Source organism: Thermobia domestica, chromosome 14 (assembly GCF_964235325.1).
Source record: "Thermobia domestica chromosome 14, izTheDome1.hap1.1, whole genome shotgun sequence".
Classification (NCBI taxonomy): domain Eukaryota; kingdom Metazoa; phylum Arthropoda; class Insecta; order Zygentoma; family Lepismatidae; genus Thermobia; species Thermobia domestica.
The window spans coordinates 41,760,929-41,786,811 of record NC_137467.1 but is presented as its reverse complement, the minus strand read 5'-3'; the positions used below and the strand labels follow the sequence as shown (position 1 = coordinate 41,786,811).

The 25,883-nt window shown below is 37.0% G+C and overlaps 1 protein-coding gene across 3 annotated transcripts in view; it reads left to right on the top strand.

Moving 5' to 3' along the window:
• The window catches only part of LOC145669648 (ankyrin repeat and sterile alpha motif domain-containing protein 1B-like), a 332,601-nt gene that overhangs the window by 199,764 nt on the left and 106,954 nt on the right, over nt 1-25,883 (top strand). For all 3 annotated transcript variants that reach the window (XM_081737896.1, XM_081737895.1, XM_081737894.1), the window contains exon 9: nt 13,179-14,012. In XM_081737896.1, coding sequence (XP_081594022.1) covers nt 13,179-14,012 — 834 coding nt within the window. The remainder of the gene's footprint in view (nt 1-13,178; nt 14,013-25,883) is intronic.

Below are 25,883 nucleotides of genomic sequence, written 5' to 3'. Positions count from 1 at the left end.
GCAAGCGCGAGTCCCATTGAGATAATGAAGACCAAGTGTTGTTGTTGCTCGGTTTTACTGTTGTTCGCTATAGAGTAAAATCTATAACAGATAACGAGGAACCGTTTTCTAGAGTCACTCAAGTGTCCCAAATGTATATTACATTTCCATTCGAATCTCTCTACTAAAAACCAAAGTGATAAAAATCAACCACTTCCGGTTTTACTGTTGATCGCTATAGAGTAAAATCTATAACAAATAACGAGAAACCGTTTTCTGCACTCAATTAAGCGTCCAAGAATATATTCCATCTGTACTCTGATCTTCCTACTAAAACCAGAAGTGATAGAGATCTAATACCACTTCTAGTTGCAATATTAATTGAGAAAATATCACGCCATACAAACCAAACTCCTTCACGCGGTGTACACGTAACACTGCTGTTTGTTTTCAACAGCATTTCTTAAAGTGGGGACAGTGGCGGATTTATCCCTGGCTGTGGGGGCCTAGGTCCCTCCAGTTTTTTGAGTGACAAAAATAATTGAAGCTATTATTTATATTTTTTTTTGAAAGTATGGTACATTCATGATATACCTATCATAATGTGTGGTTTCTGGCTGGCCCCCAGTTTTTATCTTGTAGATCCACCACTGAATGGGGATGACTTTTATTAATTAGTATGGTCTACATGCCACTCTACTCGTGTTCAGCATAACTAGAGAACCATAGATTATAGGAGTGTCCGCTTGATGAGACGAGATGGGATTTTTTAACTAGAGAGACGAAAAATACTTTTACAAGACAAGACACTCTCAACCCTTGTCTTATAGCCAAACCTAGTTCATTCTCTTATGGTCCCTATATAATGTATGTAAATATTTCTGTTCATTCAAATGGCTTACTTCAAAGTGCACTTGGGGGGGGGGGGGGCACGGTGACTCAGTGGTAGGGCGTTTACCTCTGGTGCGTGGGGTTTCCGGTTCGATACCCGGCCAAGTTAGCTTGTGGTGGACAACATCGTGTCCGTGGATTTTCTTGGGGGTACTCCCATTTCCTTCCACATTCTCGTTCCACAAATTCTTCCGTAATCATTCACTTGCCTTAATCATCGTCTCCCTTAGCATAAATATGACATAATAGTCGGACATTAAACGGAAAAATTCATTTCATTTTTCATTTCAAAATACACTGAAAAAACACATCAATGTACATTCAATGTGCCATGCGTACTCAGGATAATTGTTATAGTTGAACTTATGTGAATGACTTTATATGCCATATACTTGCATTTAAGGTCACTTTTTGTTTTTTAATTTACTCCATGAAGTCTTACGAAGAAAAACGAAATATGTAACGTCCCATGGTGTAGCCTAAAAGAGACGGAGGGATGAATAATGAAAGTAAATGATGACGAAAAATTTCGTAAAATGAGTGTGTGGGAGGAAACAGTTGATTGATTGATCGAGATTTAATGGAGACGTCAGCATCGATACCATTGCTCCCCGTCACAAGCAACACGCGACTGCTCATGGGAGGGAACGGATAGACCGCAAGATAACTCACGGACATGATGTTGTCCACCACAACTCAGTCTGGGATCGAACTAGGGACTTTTCTCATCAGAAGTCAATGTTTTATCACTGAGCCACCGCGCTCCTCAGCTAATGAAGTATTTCAGTCGTTGAAGATAGATTTTTAAAAAATGTGATCTTTTTGGAGGGGAGGATTTATATCGTATTTATTTCAATCAGAGATGAAACTTGTCACGAACTTCGTATCTCTTTTTAAGAGGAATCCTTAAAGTTTATTCGAACGAATCCGTAAAACGTTTTGGGTAGAATATAAGACATGCCACTAAATCCAAACATTGTTTTGTTAAATATTTTTTGTACAGTCTGCGTTCAAAACCACATTATGTTTCACTGTGGGCAAATATAAAATGATATTCAAAAAAGTAAGGACATGGTAGCTTGATTCAGAAATGTCACACAGGAAATCAGACACGAGGGTATTGGAGCTCGAGTAGTGGAGATCAGTAATCCAATATAAAATTATATTCAAATATTGAGAAATGTCACACGGGGAATCAAGCACGTGAATATTGGAGCTCGAGTAGTAGACATCATTAATAAAAAAAAAAAAAAAAAAAAAAAAAAAATTTAAAAAACTGCAGTTACGCTATACAACTATTATTTCGGCCGATTGTAGGTCAGCAGATCTGTTCATATGTATTTCAGTCGCCAAATCGGACCAGGTCTCAAACGTGAGACAAAGCCGTGTGGCCTGAAGGGCAAAATTCGTGACATACGACCTGTACCATAACTAGAGACAAGAAAGAGTAATTCTTATAGAAACATACACTCTTCGAGATGAGATATTACTTTCACACCTTTTTAGGTGTGAATCACTCCACTAGAAGTTCAGTTTTCATTCCATTTAAGATCCGAGAAAATAAATACACTAGATCTCTAAAAATTCCTAATGTGTAAGTAGACTTGACTCCTGGCGTGTGTGTAGATTTTGAACCAAATCAAGAGAAGAGATCAGAGGGAGACAGAAAAAAAAAAAAAAACATTGATTTTTTCACCCTTGTCATTGAAAAGTTTTTTTTTTTCCTTTTCGGCTGCTTTAAAGTAGCCGGCGTATAATAATTTCAGTGAACAGATTGGTTTGATTTTTTTCTCTTTCTCTCTTCCTTTCTATCTCTCATTCTTCGTAAAAGAAATGTAAACTTAAAATTAATTGGAAGCTCAAGTACATCGTTTACCTTTGTTGAATTAAAAGAGGTAGTAATTCTTCTCATTCCCCCCCCCCTCCTCCTCTTGAAAATTCACCACTTAAAAAGAAATGAAATGATTTATTTCTGATATAACAAGAACTCAAAACCTTAATTACTAGCGCTCCGTTTTCAACAAGATGAAAATATGAATTTCAAAAAGTGAATAGATCTATGGTTCAATCAGACGTTTGTTTCCTCTGTAACAACTAATTATAATGAAATTAATTAAAATAAAAAAGAACTACAAAACGCAGTTATTAAGACAGTGTGAGTGATTCTTGGCCACTTCAAATCCACAACTCACCTTGAACAATATTGAATTTCATGGATTTTTCGAGTTTGTTTGATGCATTTATAAAAGTAATTATTATTTTGAAAATCGAATTACGCGTACTTTTAATTTAACCAAATTTATTATTATGCTTCAATACTCCAATTAAGCTGTAGCTATATGTGTTTGTTATCGAAAGCAACAGAAACAATATCCAAGATTCTTTCTACGCCATAAAATAAGATGCGAAGACATTGGTAGGTTCGGTACGTACTTTTTATACTTCCAAATGGTGTATCCTTAAGTATCGGAAGTCTTATACAACTTCTATGTCCGACTGTCTTGCTGTTCCACTGCCAAGTGGCATAGACCTAGATGGGTGAAACTTAAACCATACATAGAAAATAGTGTAAATCTACGTTGGTGAAACGTGAATCATACATAGAAAGTAGTGTAAAAGTACGCTGGTGAAACGAACCATACGTAGAAAGTAGTGTAAAAGTACGCTGGTGAAACGAATCATACGTAGAAAGTAGTGTAAAAGTACGTTGGTGAAACGTGAACCATACTTAGAAAGTAGTGTAAAAGTACGGTGGTGAAACTTTAACCATACATTGAAAATAGTGTAACAATACGAGTAGGATACAGGAAACAGCATAAGGAAACACATAATTAGAAGTACAAAAGTAACACTTTTATACAGAAACAGTAATTTCCACTCAAAGCACTGCAACTGACGATGCTGCCCTGACATTACCAAAAGAATTAAAGGTTTTTAAAAAGATGTGGTGTCACCATGCAGAGCGATGTGTGCTCTGCAACATTCTCTCATGCGGCTCACAAAGTTGGTAATGAGTTATTGTAATATCAAGTTCCGTTACTCCATCAGCATTGTTGATAACCGCTGGATAGTCCTTGGTGTATCTGTACTTGCTCGAAGGCGTTTTCAAGTAGCATGACAGATGTACTCGATGGGATTCAAATCAGGGGAACAGGGAGGTCAGTTTATTCGCCGAATATCCTCTCGTTCCAAGAGCTCCACTACCGTCATTGCCTCTGAAAAGATGCACGTGGAGGTGTACAGTGTCACAATAGCATTGACCGTTTAAAAATTTGGAAGTCGGTATTCCCATGCAACATTATTTTTTCCCCCACACAAGAACACCGGTCCGCCAAAATGATCATGCTCGACGATGTTCCTGGGTACGTTGCGTGTTCTCATCTCTTGTCAGATAAATATACATTCAGAATCACTACTCAAACTGAATCTGCTCTAATTGGAGAAGAGGTCTCGACCCTACTGCTCTTCGATCCAGTTCCTGGTGTTCGTGACACTACCGCAAACAGTGCCGCCAACTCTCCGTTGTGCGGGTATCAGCGTAATAGAATGTAATGCCCATCGGCCAAAATGACTCCTTCCATGCAGTCGACGTGCCATTGTGAAGCGTGAGATTGGACGACTTGCAACCCTATTAGATATGTTTTCAGTTGCACCCGCAGTGTGGCATTAATCCCGTCTTGCATATTTCACAATGTAGCGATCGATCTCTGCTGTAGTGGATCATAGTCAACGACTAATCCTCCTTCGCACAGCATTGTCTGTGGTTCGGAATGCTCTTGCTAGATGTGAAACAATACTATGAGCAATACCAAACTTCTGGGCCACTCCTTCCCGTAAAGTCATCCAAATGTCTCGAGGCCAAGTTGTGAGTAACACCACCACAATGTACCTTAGCAGATCTCTGTCTGACATACATTATTATCTCTTCCGTTTCACTCAACTGCTTCGTGTTAAAGCAGACACATTTGGCGCTACGACCGCAATGGAACGTCTTGCTCCCTGTGCACGTGCGGGAGACATCTGGCAACATGCTGCCGAGGTTTAAATTATTTCCATCGACTACACGATGTTTTATATTAGTTTATCTCGTCCTTAAGATTTTCATGTTAGTGTGTCTTGTATATAGATTCATTAACGTAAAAATAGATTTTATGTCGTACTTTATTCCTCTATTGCAAACAGAATTAATAGAAACTACTACCACTTCCGGTTCAAATATTGATTTCCAAAGAGCGGAAACGGTAATAGGAGATGGACAACGGTTTTTGATATCGTTTCACGATCCCAAAATTTTCATCTCAACTCTTTTTTATTATTATTATTATTATTATTCTGCTGAAATTGGAAATAATAAAAACTAGTGCAACTTCCGGTTCCAATACTCATTCCTATATAGCAGACGCGCACTCAGAAATTTTTGTTGGGATTCCAAACTTTGATGGGGAGGGGGGAGTTCATACTAGAAGACACTACGTCTGTAGTATTGAACGGGTATTATTCTACACCAAAAAAGATGATACGTAATTATAAAATATTTCCACCTACATTTTCAGAGGACAAAATTGTTTTTATAAGAGAAAGAGTACAGATGAAGTGTAAGATCAAATTTTCATGCTACATCAATCATTTCCCTGTTAGACAAGAATAGTTTTATTGAGAAAGTGTACAAATGTATGTTGAGTTAGGAAGTTCTGAATGGGTTCGGACCCGGTGGACCCTCCCAGTAAATGCGCCCCTGCTATATAGTAATAATTGTAGGAAATGCCGAGAATCTGTTATTGATGGATTTGACCTCATCTCTCTGTTGGAAACGGAGGCTATAGATCTGTTATATCCTGTTTCAGTATTGAATTCGTATACAGGATGGCCCTAAAGTAGGTATACAGTATCGTACTGATCAGCTCATTGCATCTTATATCATTTCTTACTGTAATCCATCAGGTAGACTTAGTTTCTTTATTATTTGTTCTTAATATGTTTTTTCTTACATTTTAAGCTTGGAAGAGCGTTAGCAAATAAACCCATAAACTAGAATGTTATAGTTGATCAATGCAGGGGTGTATACCTACTTTCGAGCCATCCTGTAGTTTGAAAGTCTACCGTTGTTTCACTGCTGTTGACTTTAAGCTAACGGATGTACGATTTTATGGTATTTGTTCGTAAATAAACTCGCCAATCGTAACAGCGTTTTAGATAACTTGTCAGAATAAGTTTTGATGCGTGTGTACTTTGTATAATGTAGAATTTGAAGCTTACCAAATGTTTTGAAGTTGTTGGTGTTAATTCCCGCCCATCATAAAATAATTGAGTAAACTACTTGAATTAAGCAAGTGATGCGGTCCTGTAATCCAGCTATTTTGGAGGTGAGTTAGTGTGGTGAGGAACGACTTATAGGGTGAGAGTACTGGGTTCGAACCCTATGTCATGATTCGAATAGTAAAATATCAGTAGATCCTTTCCTTCTTTGAGGATAAGCACACATAAACTTGAACTAAGAACTTCAATCTGTGGTTCAAAAGATCTCAATCTTAAAAGATGTGTTGACCATATATCATCCAATTAAGAAGCCTTCTACCATATTTCCTCTCTCTCTCTCTCTCTGAAGGCTTTTTTGTACTATCATACAAACCATTGCAAATATCCAATTGTTTGGCTGCGCAAAGACGGTTGAATCAAGACGGTTGAGAGAAATGCTAAACTCTTTAATGCCTTTAAATAAATTCGTATATTTTCCTGGGACACCGTTGCCTCAGTAGTCGACTGTTCACCTCAGGTACGTGGATCTCTGGTTCGGTTCCTGCTCGTACCAAGTAAGCTTTGTTGTGGACAAATACCGTGTGCATGGATTTTCTCAGAATTCTTCCTTTTCCTCCCACTTACTTCATTCCACCGACTCATTCGTCATCATCATCAGTTTCTCCTTTAATTTACACGGCATAACCGTGAAACGATAAATTGAAAACTTTCGTATATTTTCCATTAATTTCGTAGTTGGTGTCTACATAAATTTTAGTCAGTTTTATTTAGCGGTGCTGACTTGCGATAGGTTTAGCTCAAATTTCATTCAAATTATATCGTAGAACTTACAAAACCACAAGGAGGCATTTGCAGTTTTTGCAGCCTTATTGGAAACTTTTTTTTAAAAAAAAGCAAAATTGTCGTAGTACCAGTGGCGTGGGTCCAGGAGATCTGACTCCCCTCCCCCGAAATTCCAACTTTTCTGTAAATTTAGTGTAATTTTAGAGATGATTTTACAAATTTTAATGTAGCTTACTTTCCTCTTTAATTTGGATGCCCTAAAGAAACCTTAGGGCTCCTACAAGCACTATATATATATATATATATATAAATCTCATTATCTGCAGATCCGGATAGAGATATTTACGCGGGTACGGGTGCATATGTGATAATTTATATCTGTGCAGATCTGAAGCTATTCCTGTCTTTGGTCTTATTACGCTTTTTCATTTCAAATTAGTAGGTCTACTAATTAATACGAGCTCTTTCGTAAACACCATTCTTTTCAAAATTGCATATTTTCATTGTTGTTCATTTGTTTAGAAAATTCAGGGAGAAAAATTTCGGGCAGAACCTTGAAGAGCTTTTATGCAAAGTATTAGAAAACTACATTATGTTCTTGTGTGATCTTTGAAATATTAGAAATTAGATTAGTAAGAATACACGTAGGGAAAAGCTGAAAGGAATTGCCCCGCCGGCCAAACGAGCATAGAGTTAAATGTAACAACCAATTCTGATTGTGTATGCCGCAATGGGCGTGTGTGCGTGTTATGTGTGCTTCCGTGCAGACAGACATCTCTCCCACAGCGACCACGCCCACAAGAATTAGAACCAATTTCCTCATGCATGTTTACTCCGCGTCGTAGCTTTTAATCGCGTCTCTTGGCTATAATGAGGCGAGAGAGGCACACTGTATAGAGGAAAACTACCTCTCAGCTGGGTAAATGGCAGCTTCGCACACACAATTAACCTCTCAGTACTTGCAATTAATTCCGCTGTAATTGTCATTAGATGTGTAAGCATTTAACAAACATAACAACACCGAAAAAAAGGTGTCGCTTGCGGAGTCATTTATTTGTAGATTCGACACACACACACAAAAAAAAAAGTTCCATATGCGAATGTTCAGTTAGGGACCGTTTATATAATTAAAAGGCTGGTAATTACTGTTGTACTCGTAAAACACAAAGCAATTCTGTATTTAGTATTATATACTTTGTGTGTATAGGTAATGTCATGGTAGTGTGTAAAATGCGTAAAAATTGGTAAAAACAGGTAACATAGTATTTGTAATTGTGTATGACTACGTAGTTTTTTTTTCATACATGTTAACGTTTTTATAGGCGTTTTCACAAACATCTAGCAGCTTTTATTTTAACCCTGTACTCGTCTAGCTTGTTACATTTGCAAGAAGCATTTTTGCCTTTCATAATGTTCAAAAACAGAGAATGATACAGTATCCTGTTAGTTATTCATTTATTTTATTTATCGTTCATCCAGATATAGCTCAGAAGGCAAATTTACGTTCAAATCGGAAGCTTTATATCTATCTATCTATCTATCTATCTATCTATATATATATATATATATATATATATATATATATATATATATATATATATATATATATATATATATATAGTATTTTAGTGTGTTATTACTAGGGTTAAAATTTTTAGGATAGTGTTCGTAGGAAAACAAAGTAAAAGTATTAAAAATTATGTGAAAAAGGGCAAAAATCTGCTTTTCGTCTCTCCTATTTTGACAATTGTTTCTTTATTTAATTCAAAAATTTGTTGTTGTTAAGTTTAATGGTCTTCCAGAGACAAGGCTACCATAGGCAATTTGCTGCCCCATACAATGTCATCATTGGCCGCCCTCTTTCTCCAGAAAGAACAGAGTCTTCATCCGGCGAAATTAAAATACCGCTAATTTTACAGTAATTATGTGATATCTTCAAATAGATAAAATATAATTGAAATATGGAACAAGAGCGCCATAGACAATATTATTTTGCGTGAGGTACCTTTATCACAAGTCACCTAGCGGTTTTCCGTTTTCAGCTGTTTAGAAACGCGAAAATAAATGCCGATTTTCAAAATGGCTCGAAATCGAAAGCAGATAAGTGAGTCGTGATAACGGTTTCTCATGTAAAATAATATTGTCTAGGGCGCTCTTGTTCCACATTTCGATTATCTTTTATCTATTTGAAGATATCACATAATTACTGTAAAATTAGCGGTATTTTAATTTCGCCGGGATGAAGACTCTTTAAAAGTCACGATTAGGCCTATAAGTATGCTACCCCATCTTGAACAAAGAAGGGGAGGGAAAGAGCACTCGAACTCAGAAAGTCCTAAACACTAGAAATACAATCTCGTTGTCTCTCTTTTCTTTTCTTTAAATAATAATGTATTATGTTAGTGAAAGATAAAGCAAACACACCTGCACAGCAAAGACGGTAATCCTTTTTATCAAATTCAACACAAAGCTTCAATCTGAATATATCAGTGTGGAATTTCAGTGCAACTTCTCTTTTGTCTTTATTTCTTGATTTTCCTTCTGCATCTGTTATTTTTTTAATTCATTAAAAAAACTTGTTTCCACCTTCAATGATAAGGAATTGTTTGTGACAAAAAAAAAAAAAAACTAGTTTTCATATTAAAACTGTGATAACTAAATGGAAAAGGTGTTCGCTACTGTTTAAGAATTGAATTATTGTAGTAGACAACAATCAAGCAACTCGTGCTGGGATTTGTTTGACCATTTGCTTTAGCATTGTTCATTTGTCTTTAAACTAATGCGACCTAAACATGATTTATGAGTGTAGTATTCAAATAGAAAGTCAGTTTAGTAAATCACTAACTGCAATCATCATAAAGTCTGTGTCCAACAAGAAATATTTATTTTACACAATATAGTTGTGACAGATTTTGCCACCCCTCGAAACTTGCCGCTACGTGCAAATGCAAGTGTTGCACATAGATAATGCCGACCCTGTCCCGATAAGTATGTTCCATAGTTAAGGGAGAGTGCGATGATAAAATGCATGATAATTGGGAAATGACTGAAGTGGAAGAAAACGAGAAAACTTTGAGAAAACCCATGCACACAGTGTTTGTCCACCACCACAGAGCCAGCTTGGCGCGAGGGATACAGCTTATTGAATAGACTAAATGTTGATGTCACCAGGGGCGGATCCAAGGGGGGCGATCGCCCCCCCCCCAGAAGATGAAACTTTCTTATTTTATATATATAAAGTTTGGAGCCCTTAAAAGTAGCAGTATGACAACCCACCGTCCCCCCCCCCCCAGAAGTCGGTCCTGAATCCGCCCTGGATGTCACTACAGAAAGGAAACATACAAAACCGTTGTGCTTAACTCTTAAGGATCTCTAAATTGTTAAGTGAAGTGTGTTTCTGTTTGGAGATAAAACGTCTTTATATGTGCTAAAGCTTCTTTCCACATTCACAAAAACTAGTTGGGTTGTCTCAGAATATTTTTGACCTGGCATATTTCAATACTCGCAATAAATAAAAGAAGTTCCGGAAAAAAGACAGAGCATAACAGGACAAACTTCGTATTCACTCAGAATGTTTACTATGTAGAGGTTAGAGATTCTGCAATATTCGGATTCATCTAAAGACCAACTTCAATCTTTTCTTTGGCAAAATTATGTATCTGTTACCTCACAGAAATAATAATAATAATAAAAACTACACTGTTCTTTTTTTTTCTAAGTTGTGTTATTCCAAGTGTTTAATGATACTCTTCATATAGGCCTAAATATTTGTAACTGCACATATAAAAATCCACCTATTTAGTCCACAAAACAAATATTCTCTGGCTGAAGAAGTTGAAAATTGCACTTTCGTCGTTTGAACCCAGTACAAGCACAAATTGTAGAGATTCTCGCAGAAGAACAGCACACACGATCCACCATGACCGGGAAATTCGGAATAAAATTTTAAAAGAAGCAATAAAAGAAGAATATAGGGTTGGGGAAGGGACAGATTAAGAGAACAGGGAACCTAAAAGATGCTGGAAAAGTATGTACATTTACAACTGAAAGCAACACTGACACATCGGTGCTTTTGGAGAGGTCGATTTTTCATCAAAGGAAGAAGTGCGCATCTAGAAATCATAACACTATATATTAATATTAATAGTTTTATTGTAATATTCGAAAAAACATCAGAACTAACATCTGGTGATATTAGAAAAGATTTTACCCCACTGTTTCGAAAATATTTTCAAATTTGAGAAATACGTTAAACTGTTTGAGACCCAGAAACGTAAAAAAAAAAAAAAAAAAAAATGTAGAAGCTAAATTCTTCTAATTAACTATATGATAAAATTTAAATCAAATATATTTATACTCACTAGACGAATGTCTGTTGGGTTCTGCGACTTTCTTTCATTAACTCGAAAATAAACGTCTGCAGGGGTGGGTTTTGAGATCCGACTCTTCCCTTCTCGAAACCCCGACTTTCTTGTAAGTTTAATCTACTTTTAGAGGTAATTTTACAAGTTTTAATATGTCTGATTCATCGTTGTTGAATTTGGACCACCCCCGAAATAAATTCTTGCGTGCGCGAATGCCTGAACCCGGGTTCTGAGTAGCGATTGACTCGTAAATTTGAAAATATTCAGAGCCTTTTTCTGTACTCGTTTTCATTTGTATCCATGTCATCGTCTTCTTTCAGCCAAACACAGCATGAAGATTAAATGAACTAGTTAATATTTCGTTCTAAATTTCATAACTATCATCTCGTAACGACATACCAAAAAACTTAAGCTAACTGGAAGAGATTTTAGTTTTCTGAACCAAAAATTGCGGACCACCAAACTCTGCATCAAAATCCTAAGTCAAGATTGGCCTATTCACTGGCTTATCCGTTTCCGTTGTTAGAAAAAAAGCCCCGTTTTTGACAGAGACTGCATATGGTATGAGTATTTCCACCTATGGTAGAATATTGTGATTCATCTACAAAAAAAAAAAAAAAAAAAAAAAAAAAAAATAAAATAAAATAAAAATAAAAATAAAAAAAATTGCTAAAAATGTTTTTTCTTTTAAATTACTTTATGTATGTATGGGGAAATCTTGTGCATAGAAATGATGGCAAAATAAGAATATCCGTGTGGTAAGGTTCAGGTTGAAGTACGTACATCTGCGTTGGGATAAAAAATAATTTCCAAAACCATTACTGTAATATAAAATTTAAGCGATCTGCAGCAATTCATGACCCAATTCAGTATATTAAGCCACGTCAACTTCTTTGATACCGTTACTAAGTGTAACTTGCGTAAAGGCCATCTCCAGACAAAGGACTCCAGCAATCCGGTTGATCAACTCGAGGAAATTCCTTAACAAGGACACAAATATCCTGTTGAACCGGGAAAATATGGTTCTTCTCTGATGATTTTTTTTGGGGGGGGGTCAAAACCACGTACACATTCTCCAAAACAACACATGGGTTTCCTAGTATCCGTCGGACGTTCATGGTGTCATGAACTAAATTTCTCCCAAATTTGGCATTGTTTGGATGTGTATCCATTGAGGTAACGTGGTACCAAAACATGTCTTTGAACAAGGATTCAGGCTCAATTTGAATGGTTGTGTGGAGTTGCTGAACATCTCGATCAAGTTTTGGGTGGTGATGACTGCTGGAAGACCCTATGTGTGACAGCAAGATTCAGTTCCCTGTCGTACTGTTGGAAACACCTAGAATGATTATCACAATTTCTTAGGATTTTGTTTATTTATTTTACGATTTCACCAGTCTCAATTTGTAGCCCCTAACTCTTCTCATTATAATCTTATTGAGCAAGTAAACAGCCCGCACTACCTGTAGGTACAACATAAAGACACAGCTAATGGATAGGATTCCGGAGTCGCCTTGAGACCGAAAGTGGCTTTGTTGAACAATTTGTCATCTTTATGTCACTTCTGGGAATTTTCAATATATTTCCTTTTATTGTGATAGACGGTTTTTTGCGTCTTTCGTCATAAACAGTCAGATTTAGTCCGAACATCCTCAACACTGTAATCTAACTTAAATTGCTCAAGTTAGACCTTTCACTCCCATAATCCTTCACTTTCGTGCTCGGATTTTGAACTGTAAGAATCCCACAGAAATGTTAATTCAAATATATTTGAGATCCTGGTTTGATGTCGCTTGTATCAGAGCAATAATTTGTAGTTGATTACTATTATGTTATTTTTTCATATATTAAAACTTGAATTTTGAAATGCTCTGCTAATTCATGCTTTTCTCTCTGTCTTTATAGCCGACACCACCGAAGAAACCACCAAGAAGGAACTTGTCTGTGTCACCAACGCATCTTCATCCACACGACTTCATGGACGGACCAGCAAGCGCATACGAATACTTGTTTCTGGCTCGCAGCGGAGGTCGAAGCCAGGATCTCGAAGATGCGTCCATTCGTCCTTCTATGATTCGTGATCGAGAGTTAATGATGAGGCGGGGTCGCAGTGCAGATCACCCAGATCAATACGTCGATATGAAAATGCGGCAAAGTATGCTTGGCACGTACGAGAACTTTGAACAAGCAGTGGAATTCCTTAAAAAGGGAAACCGCAAGAGTGATAGTACCGGTGAAGAGACTGACCAAGACCGTAAATCGGCAGCGTATGAGAACGTAGAACGTACGTTTAATATTCCCGTGCCAAATTCCGAATTCGTTCCCAGAGGGTATCCGCGCAGAAAGCTTCGTCGACACAACGAAAACGCGTATGAGAACTTTGAACCACGGCAGCTGAACTCCGGAAGTGTTGAAGCGACGACTAACGGTGGTGGTAATGGTGATTCCACAGTGGTTGATGGTACAACAACGTTCGTTTCCAGTGCGTATATTCGGTTGAAATCTTCGGAAGAAAGTCTTCTGGACGAGAAACGCTCAGCAACTACTCCAGATACAGATAAACCTTCATCTATTCTTTCCGTCTCTGGAGGGAATGAAGTTCCCATGAAGAAAAAGAAGAGAGTAATCCTTCCGTTGAGTCCCACACACTACAAACAACCTCCAACACCTGATCATCCGCCTCCCTCTGCCATACAAGCTGAAAAAAGTATTCACGATAGAATCAGGCCACTTAGTCAGGTGAGTAGAGTGACTTTCATATCAAATACTGTTATATTACTAAAAGTTTAATACAGGTCCATGTTCAGAAATCTGGCCATCGATAGTCCTGTTTCTTGAAGTTGTCTGCATATATTTCGGAGCGCATTTTCGAATTTAACACGTTGGCGAGTCAGTTTTCTAGATTTTGATTGCGCTGTAGTCTATAATCAGTTGGGTCTTGCACCTGCTAACGGGCATCCCTGCTTTTTCTTTCTTATTTTCTCATTTATTTGCTACTGGTGAACATGAAAATTTCATTTCTGCATAACTTTCCTTCTTTAAAGGCCTGTGTAGATAGTCATGTTCTATTAAATGTATACAACATATGTAACATATATAATCATCCAGAATCCGGCACTCCCTCACATCCAGAGATAGCCGGATTTTTGAACGTCTATTTGTACTATAGAGGAAAAATTCATCATCTATATTTTTAATATTAAAACTAGCTGAACCTATGCTTTTTACATAGCGCATCATTCACATATGAGCATGAATCTCCTTGTCATTCCTCACAACATCTGTACATGTCCCTTTTCAGACACAAGTGAAAGACGTCTTGATAAAAATCGGCAAGGGGGTACCGTAAAGGGGAGATTTTTTCGATTATTTTTTCAATATATCGCACCGTTTGCAAAATTGAGCGTACTTCCTGTTGGAGTTTCTAATTCATGTATAATCATTGTTTTCTTTCTTCTCGCATGCAGTATATAATAAGCAAAAACGTACATATACAATTAATTATGTCAGTGATATATGGTGTTCATTGGGCAAACACTCCAAACAATAAAGATTCATCTTATACTGGAGAAATGGTTATCCGTAGTTTTTCATTTCTCATAGCTTTCATTTTCCAGTCTAATCAGGCCATGATTTCAAAACGAGCTAAACGAGCGAGCCATTTATCAAACTCGACTCGACTTGACTCGAAACTCGACCTCAAAACAGTGACTCGGTTCGGAACTCGACTCGACTCAAAATTCGACCTCAAAACAGTGACTCGGTTCGGAACTCGACTTGAGGAAATTACCTTTGACTCAACTCGAAACTCGACTCGAATTCGCTTCGACTTTCGAGTTGAGTCGAGTTTTAGCTCGTCTCGTGTCCATACCTATACCATCCTTACTTCAATGGGTTTTTCATAAATTACTTCTTAGTTTTGGCTCTCAGGAAGATAACTGGACAAATATACGTTTTGGGAACACTCAAATTGGGAGTGAAATAATTAGCAAGTCGCATAAAGCAGAAGGTTAATCATTGTAATCTGTTTGTAGTTACGATATTTTCCCTACTTCCATCACTTACGTAATCGTTCTGGATTAAAAATAAAAATAATGTATCACATTTGCAACCTAAATTACCGTAATTTTCTGTATAGTAGCTTTTTTTTTTCTACAACGAAATTGTCGTATACGTACTGCAATATTATCGTCCAATTTCCACCCCTGACTGTGAGAAAAGAGCCAGACGTAAAGGAAATTCGTAAGGATCTAGGGTAATTTTTTCGTAAGTCTCTGGAAGCAGTTCCATTTTTTGTGACCAAAACTGTCGATCTTTCTTCTTTCATTTTATCTTTCCCGATCCGGATATAATCTGAATGTTTCTTCGTGGTGTTGCGGGGACTACGATGATTCAGTGGTAAAGCGCTTACCTCTGGTGCATGGGGCCCCTGGTTCGATCCCCGGTCTAGTAAATTTGTGGTGAACAACATCGTGTCCTTGGCTTTTCTTGGGGTACTCTATTTTCCTTGCACATTCTCATTCTACCAATTTTTTTCATCATCATTCACTTGCCTTAATCATCGTCTCCCTTATCCTAACGGGCATAAATCGTGGGACGTTAAACTGAAAGGATTTTCCTTCGTGGTGTTACTGACTGTGCATGAGAAAGAGAGTGGTTGAAAGAAGAAGAATAATGAACGACAAAACATGTTGGAAAAATTAAAAATGTCAGAATTTCCCGTTTTCAGCCTGTTTTAAAGATAAATTCCCATTTCGCCGCCAATGTTTCAAATTTCCCCGTGATTTTTGGCGCGAGCTCCTTTTTGAAGGTAGTGAGTTCTGAGCCTATGTGAGCTTCAATTGCGAAATGGCCATTCACAGATTGTGTATCAGACACCATTCAAAACCAATAGAATTTGGCAACAGTCAAATAGATCTGATCAAATCTTGTTTCGTGATAGGTTCCAGTACCACTCACGTGACTTTTTGTTCATTGGCTGCCGTTCACAGCAGGAAAATTCATTGATATGAGGAAACAGAAATTAGTACGTAGAAGAGTATGGGCGCGATTTAAAAGAAAAAAAAAAAACACTCTAGAGCTGAGATTTTCGTATTTATCTAGAAATCTTTGTTAAAAGCTACAGCTTTACTAACGAAAACATAAATAATACGCGTCAGTTGATTTTACGAAACAGTTGCTCTTTTTCGGGATGCAAGACTTAATGAGACTTCTATACAAAATGTCGAGCAGAGAGAATATATATACGTACATGTATAATTTCGGGCAAAAAGTGTTTTTTAACTTAATGTTGTTGATCTGTTGTGTAAAACGTTAACATTACAGGAAACAGTCTTTCTTTCTTTTTTCTATCATTCATTTTATCTAAAGTATTCCGAGTCTGTTAAACGATAGAAACCAAGAATATTATATGAAGCGTAAATTGTTTTAACAACCTCTTTCTGCTCCTCTCCATCCCCCTACCCCCTAAATTCGTAGAGAAAACTCACATTTGATGTTCAGGTGTATGTGTGTGCCTATCTACTTGTGATATGTGTAGTGGAAACTGAATCTCTCTCAATCAGGATTTATACGGCTTCAAAGGACCTCAGGAGTCTCATTCTGTCATTATATATATATATATATATATATATATATATATATATATATATATATATATATATAAAGAGATACAGAAAGGGTGAATCTGTAACAAAAATGCAATGTACCATCGTCTTTCCTTTTGAACTGTTTGTTAGTGCCGAAACGTCACATGAACGCACTTATATTCGTTTCGTTTTTGGAACGAGACTGAATTCATGGTTGGAGTAACGTTAATAAATTCCTAATTCTTCAGCTCGTTCGTGTGTATGCTAATGTGTTTTCCGTCGAGGCTGTGTATAATTTTCAGGATGTACTTACTACTACTGTACCAAACGGGAGGGAGGTGGGAGTAAAAAAAAAAAACTGTCGAATTAGTGATGAGAATGATGATTATGCATTTAGCAGCTTTGATTTACTCCCTTAATGCTAAGAACTCTTGTTATGTTTGTGATATTCAAGCGAATTCGTGTATACACAACCTTTTTTATCGTAGGCTAAATAAAAGGAAAATGCGTTAGTACTGCGATTCTGTAAACGGGCTTGTTAAAAAAATAAATAAATAAAAAAGAGAAGCTAATCGCATTAAGCTCAAGTGCTTGATGGATTTTTAGTAGGTCTTCCAAATGATAACAGTGAAGTGTAGAATTCCTGCACGTGGATGAGTTACTGATTTTATTTTCTTCCTTGCGTCATAGATTTTTTGGCATTCGTTCTTATAACCAAAGATCTGAGTTCTGAGCTATATTTAAAAGTGAATGTTCTCATTATCACTAACAGGGTTTCTTAGTTCCACTTCTTATTGCCGAATTTAGGTTGTTGATTAGACGTAATCATCAATATGGAGGATGAATGGAACCTACAATAGACTTCTAAAAGGCGAGTAATATCGGTATATTCATGTTGACTCCCCAACGAGATTTAAAAGTAAAATTATAATTCTATCCATGAAGACTCTGGAACTTATTACATAAATGGCTTGCAATTTCTGACCAGACGAGCTTATTAAACGTATTTATTAAAACTAAAATAAAATATTACAGTTCCAAAGACGTAACGTTGTCTTGCTTGTGATTGTCTGATGAAGACCGCGTTAAGTTGTTGAAACTGTAACTCTTTATTTTAATTAACTATATTAGACTATAAAATTGAAAGCGACTGTGTTTGTGACCCTTAATCTCTTGAACCACCCGACAGATCTCGATCACATTTTCAACATAGAAGATGTTCAGGCCTGGGAGTGTTTTTATCTATTCACTTTGAGGGTAGAACTTAGGGGCGGGGGAGGAGGCGAGATATAAACAAATAAATAAAACTTAACTCTTGAACCAAACGACTAATCTCGATCAAATGTTCAACAGACGAGGTTCGGGCCTGGGATGGTTTTTATTATTTCACTTTGACGGTGCAACTTAGGAAAGGGGGAGAGATATTTAAAAATGATCGAAAATGACCGATATTGCTGTCGAAGCCATACTTTCCGGGGTCGCTAGGATGATCATGACACTTCCGATGCCGTTTAAATCCAAATTCAGCCCCATTTGGAAGAGGGGAGATACACAAAAATGATGGACAGTGACCGATATTAGTGTCGAATCCGTAGTTTTCGGGGTCTCTGGTACGAATAGTGACACTTCCGATGCCGTTTAAATCCAAATCCACCGCTTTATCTCGAAAATATTCTTCCCGTGCGAGGAACGAGTATTGTGCTAGTTAAAACTAAAATAATTTCAACAACTTAATGTTTTCATTCCGATTGTCTGATGAAGATAACGTTAAGTTGTTGAAACTAATAGAATTCTTAATTTTAGTTATAATAAGTAAGTGTATTAAGTTTTAGTCAGGAAAATTAGTTATTTATGAAATTATAAATTTATTATATCGTAAAAGATGAGCAGTATGATTGAGTATATCACGTGTTCTGTTCTACTGCAATAAATAAATAAATAAATTTCACTATATTATTAGCGTTTAACAAACAAATAGAAGTCCAAAGATGAGACGTTTACTTCTCGATATATCTCTTGAAGCTAAACAAAATAATATTGGGTGAATGTGAATCCTTGTGCGTTGTTTCAGACAAAATGAACGATTTTTTTTGTTTTAATACCTAAAAATGGATACTGTTCGTTAAGCAAAATTAAAAATGGAATCTTTCAGTTTAACATGCCACGTAATGCCCTTTAGGCTAAGTGAGACAAATGACTATGGCAGCCGAATGATGATGGAATATTTGGTGGAATGAGAATGTAGAAGGAAAGGGAGTACTATGAGAAAACCCACAGAAACTATTGTCCACCACAAGTTTTCATGGCCGGGAATCGAACCCGAGACGCTACGCACCAGAGGTAAGCATTCCCTCACTGAGGCACAGTGCCCCATCAATAAGTATGGAAATAAAAATATGTCTATTAAAATAAGAAATTTGAAAATCTTTAAAAGTATTCTTTCTCCGCTATGTGCGTGGAGTCCCTAGTTCGATTCCCGGCCTAGTAAGCTGTGATGAACAACATGTCGTTTCCGTTTTTTTTTTTTTTTTTTTTTTTGTTTTTTTTTTTTTTTTTTTTTTGTTTGTCAGGAGGTATTCCAGTTTCTTCCCACAATGTCATTCCATCAGTTCTTTCATCATCATTTACTTACCGTAATCATCTGTCTCCCTTAGCCTAAAGGAGATAATCGTGGGACATTAAACAAAGGTTTCACTTTATTTCCTAATTACATTTATTTTCTGCACCTTTTTTTTTTTTTTTTTTTTTTTTTTGCCGACCCCTAGATTAAGAAACACTGCTCTATGGAGATGCAGTGTTGAAACCAAAAGTTATAGAATAACCACTTCCGGTTTCAATAAAAGCATAAGAAGAGAAATGGAATGTATTCTTTGGATGCTAAGTCAATCTCAAAAAACTGACCGACCGTTTTCGTTTTGTAGGGATCCAATGGTAAAACCGGATGAGGTATATCTTTACTACCTCCGATTTCAGTAGAGAATATAACGGAGGTGGAGGCTACACAGTAAAAATGTGTGAAAAATCACTCAAAATGACTACCACTATAGCGTATTGCTTGTGTATTATTTGAACATCAAAGACATCGCCTTCCGAACATATCAAAATAACTAGTAACTGGCAGTGAAAATTTGCATTGGTTTTTATTATTTGCTATGAGCAAAGCTTTACGCAGTATATTTGGCATTTATAACAATGTTTTCTGTAATCAGTCACGAAAATAGTTTTGTAAGGCTATGAATTGTCTGTCAACACTTACATGAGTACCGGTCTGCCATCTGTTGTTCTTATATGCTAAGAACTTAGTGCAATAATACGTTGTTCTTTATTTTTAGTGCAGAAATACGTCGTTCGTTACCTGGTATTATTGCGCTAAATAGTAACGAACAATGTATTTTTGCAGTAAGTTCCTAGCACATAAGAACAACAGATGACAAAGCGCTATTCATGTAAATGTAGGCTTACAAAACTATTTTCGTACCGTAGATACGGGCTACTTGGACCCAATTTTGCAATAAATTCGTTCTTTCGGCCTGTTTTCATCCACGAAAACTCGAAAATTATTGTCATAACCCATATTAAGTGGAACTACAGGCTTTATTGTACATATCGAGGACAGTTTTAGTTACATATATTGAAAACAAAGCACAGGTGATTATTTTTAAAAATGGGTCCAAGTAAGACTCGCGTTCGGGCTGCTTGAACCCACCCCCATATTTTCCTACAGAAAACCATTGAAATCTGCTCTGAGACTAAGTAGGACGTAGGTGCTCCAAGAACAACATTTTTTATTTACTGCAAACCACAAAGAGAACATGTTAAGAGGTACTATCAAATGTAATGACTGCAATAGCTGATTACGTTTTCTTCTACAGCTGCACGAGCCCTATTTATATTAGCAGCGAATCTAGTCGTTGACTGGAGGTGCAGTTTCTAAAATAACTTCACCCAATCTCGACTGGGAAGATTGTCTTAGAAAGCAATGACAGTTCTCCTATACATGGCTAAATAGGACTTCACAATAAATCTGAAATCAAGTTAATTAACGAAGAATCCGAAATCACAAGCTTTATCAAGATGAATAGCGAAGGCTAATTCTTTTTCTTCAGTGAACACTTTCAGATGGTCCGGATTCTGCCTTGACCTGTTCTTTAATCTTCTTTCTATGGTGGATCGACTTATCTTGAAGTGAGTTTCTGTTTCTTTTTGCGACATTTTCCTCGACTGAATTGCTGGTAAACATTTTTCAAGCTGTTATGAAAAATCAGCATATTTTCGACCTGCAGGCAATCGTTTATATTGATGTGCCATTTTGTACCGGTATCATTAAGGAAACAATGAAAAGTCCTTACTTGTGTGACACGTGACAACAGACCTTTATTTTTCATACCTAAAGATAACAAAGGATGGGGTGGGAGGATAAACATAACAAAATATGTGGTGGGACAAAATATCCATGTTTTTCAGGTTATATGTACACACTTCATAAATAATGCAATTACGCGCACATCTTATTGTATATGAAAAAGTTTACCATGTCAATTTCATTAACCTATATGTAACTACTTATGTTTACTTAGCATTGGTTCCACTTCCTTGCAAATAGTGTCCACACATAAAAGTTTGGCGGTCAATAAATATACTGTTTTCGTCAACGACCTTTCTCACCAATGCTGCTCAATCATAGTCTACCACAGAACTAGTTTCAATGTGTGTACGCCTGCATTTTGATCCAATCTAACGGATCTAGCTCTGAACTCACTCATTATTGCATTGCATATGGGACTTTAAACGAGTTTTTGGTATGGGTCCAAGTAGTCCCTTAAGGGTCCAAGTAGCCCGCAATTACGGTATCGGTAAACGTATTCGTTTCTTGATATAAGTGTCAAATATACTGCGTAAAACTTTGTGCATTGCAAACAATAAAAACCAATGCAAATTCTCACTGCAGTTCCACCAAAAGCTTCTGGGAAAACTAATTCCAAACATATATATATATATATATATATATATATATATATATATATATATATATATATATATATATATATATATATATATATATATATATATATATATGTTCTCATATACCTGTCAACATGACAGACAAGCAGTTTTTTCGTAAAATTTCTCGTACATATGAATATCATAGTTTAGCAAGTTAAAATAAAGAAAAGGTGGGAGAATAAGCGGCAGTAGAATAATATGGTAAATACCCGACGAATATTAAAATTAAAATCAACGGTTCAGGTTCCGTGTGAAATGGTGGTTCTTCTGATACCATACATTTTGTAATTAAATACTGAAGTGTACAGAATTTTCACATTATCGCAGATTAACGTTAAGTAATTCTGGTAATAACAGGAATGTGAACTTAGCTTCACCTCATATGCTTTGTTCTTCCTGCTTCCTTGCACTCTACCTTTTACATATTTAAAATCTCCATTATATCCAACGGAAGACACATTATTAAAGGATGTTTTCGCCTTTTCCCACCAGCTTTTGCTTCGTCTTCAAAATATTCCACAATTCTGAATAATCTTGTAGGAATTGATGATACTAGATTTTCACAGCAGATTTTTTTTCTTGTCTCTTTTTTTAATAGGAAGTTACAAGATTATTCAAGCCCATTGCAAACAAAAATGTTTTTACGTAATGTACATCAAGTGATCTTAAAGTTGGTACCGAAAAGGGGCGTACCCACGGGGGGGGGGGCAGGTCTACCGGAGTTCAGACCTCTTCTAAAACTTTGTATTTCTTACTAACTGAACGTGTGCTCTCTACACAGCGCATCATTCACATATGAGCATGAATCTCCTTATCATTCTTCACAACATCTGTACATGTCCCTTCACAGACACAAATAAAGGACGTCTTGATAAAAATCGTCAAGGGGTACCACATAAAGGGGAGATCTTTCGATTATTATTTTTTCAATATCTCGCACCGTTTGCAAGATTGAGCCTACTTCCTGTTGGAGTTTCTTATTCATGTATGATCAGTGTTTTCTTTCTTCTTGCATGCAGTATGTAATAAGCAGATACATTACACACACAATTAATTATAATGTCAGTAATATATTATATTCATTGGGCAAAATACTCCAAACAATAAAGATTCATCTTATACTGGAGAAATGGTTATCCTTCGTTTTTCATTATCATTTGGCCATGAAACAAATGCCGGAGAGAGAAACTAACCCCTATATAAATGTGTGGTATTGAAATATATAAATCGTAGGATACGATGCCTTTTTAAAAATTGCAATACTTCCAGTGTACCCTTAAAAGATGTAATAAAGAAGTAACGACCATTTTTTAAAAAAATATTCAATTAGAAATGATTAATCTACACAAAACTTGCAATCGATCAGTGAAAACAGCATCTTTCTACAGTGTGTGGTTTCCGAGGTATCATTGACAAAATAATTGGCCGCAAACATATAAACTTTTCTTGATCACAAACGTATAGACATTTTAATATATAGATACTTTGTACTTTCTTCACAAAAGTATACTTGTTTATCAGAGAAATGGTCGATGTGGCGTAAAAATGTGATCTTTCACTTCATTGCTGCCTTTCCTTTTCTTATACAACAATCCAGTTCTATTATTATTATTTTTTTTTTCTAAAAATATAGGTGACAGTACTCAACAATTATTTATTGTCTTTTCGGGTGCAGAATAACACAGGTTCAGTACTATAAGGTGGTTTGGGGCACTCCCGACGTTTGGGGAATCCCGACACTTGTAAGCTTGCAACACTAGCAGTCTTGAGCCTCGTGGTAGACAAGTGAATTCAGTAGCGTTGTGAACGATGCAGTGTGTATTGTATTGTGTCAGCATCTCGTCGTTTTTGCAGTTATTGTTGATCTCTAGGTCTGTTTAACTCAAGTAAAGGTGTATGAACATTTGTTTGTTACAAAGCGTCATATAAAATTAGGTTTCACGTAGCTAAGCTTTCTATTCCTTCAGCGGAAGGAATAAAAAAAATGCTCTTTACGTTACTGTGGCATCATGTGTCCTAACGATGGTGACCTACTTTCCTCATTGCAGTGTTTTCATATTACATTATAGTTTACTTACTGTAGCCATGTCGTTTCGGGGCAGGGGCGGATCCAGCGGGGGGCGATCGGGGCGATCGCCCCCCCCCAGAAGAGGAAATTTTCTTATTTTATATATATAAATAAAACCCATCCCAAAGTTTGGAGCCCTTAAAAGTAGCAGTATGAAACCCACCGCCCCCCCCCAGAAGTCGGTCCTGGATCCGCCCCTGTTTCGGGGTACTCCCGATATGAAATTTGGTGCAGTTCCGGCACTTCATCAGTTTTGGTCTCTTGCAGTGCTATATATTGTATTTGGTCTAGGAATTAATTCGTGCGCTTGGACAAGAGATGGCGCAACGAACGGAGCGTCCCACAGTTCCGTTTATCCACACATGTGTTGCAAACCCCTGTCATCGCGTATCGTTCGTAGTATAGGGCAGTGGATTAAAGCGTCAACAACACCAGTTTGTAGTTAAGTGAACATGGCGCAATTTGTGCCTGATAAAGTGTTTTTGCGGGGTGTCCTGCTGCATTACTTTAACATGCAGAAAAGTGCGACTGAAAGTCATCGTATTTTGGTGGAAGTGTATGGTGACCATGCTCTAGCTGAGCGAACGTGTCAGAAGTGGTTTGCACGGTTTAGAAGTGGTGATTTCGGCTTGGCAGACCAAGAGCGAGCTGGACAGCCAAAAAAATTTCAAGACGAAGAATTGACAGCATTGCTCGAGCAGGATTCGTGTCAAACGCAGGAACAACTTGCAGCAGCATTAGGCGTTGATCAAACAACAGTCTCCAAACGCTTAAAAGCCATGGGAATGATTCAAAAGATGTCACATTGGGTTCCACATGAATTGAAAGACAGAGACGTTGAAAGACGAAAAACCATTTGCGAATTGCTGCTTCAACGACAGAGCAGAAAGGGGTTTCTGCATCGAATTATTACGGGTGATGAGAAGTGGATCCATTACGAGAACCCTGAATGAAAAAAGGCCTGGGTGAAACCAGGTGAACCAGGTCCATCACAACCAAAACGAGATATTCACTGTGCAAAGGTTATGCTGTGCATATGGTGGGATATGAAAGGTGTGGTGTGCTATGAGCTGCTGCAACCGGGTGAAACTATGAATGGAGAACGTTATCGACGACAATTAATGCGTTTGAAGCAAGCTCTGGCCAGAACACGACCAGAATGGGAGAACAGACATGATAAACTTATTGTTCAACATGATAACGCTCGCCCACATGTCGCAAAACCGGTCAAAACCTATTTAGAAAATGTCGGATGGGAAGTTTTACCCCCACCCGCCGTATTCACCAGACGTTGCTCCTTCGGACTACTACTTGTTCGATTACATGAACAACGATTTGATTGGACAGCGGTTTACTTCTTCAGAAGATATCGAAACATGGGTCTCTGACTGGATCGCTTCCAAGGATGAGGACTTCTTTCGCCACGGAATCCGTACATTGCCTGACAGATGGGCGAAAGTGGTGGCTAGCGATGGACAATATTTTTCTTAAGGTATTTATGTATTTTGTGTTTGTACTACAGCTTCAATGTGTGCGTACCAACCGCACGAATTAATTCCTAGACCAAATAATATTGATGTGGATGGTTTTAAAAGGCAATAATTGAACTGATTAATGTTTTACACGTTTCACGATGAACCAGAGATCAGTCATGTGTCCAATAATTATTGTAGCAACGTTAGATGCATTACGGCTTTTGCCGAAACAAAAAAACAAAAAACAAAAAAAAAAAAAAAACTTGCCCCGAAAATTGTGAAATACAAGTTACAGGTTCTTTCTGGCGGGCGGTTGATGACTTCTCTGGAATATATTCTTGAGATGAAGAAGAAAAGTCAGGAAACTACGACTTCTCGAAAGAGGCCAGCAAACTATAAACAAAAATCGGAAAGAATAAAGGAAAAGTGTCGAAGAAAATTAAGCTTGAACAATGAACAATCTTCAAAGAAAAGT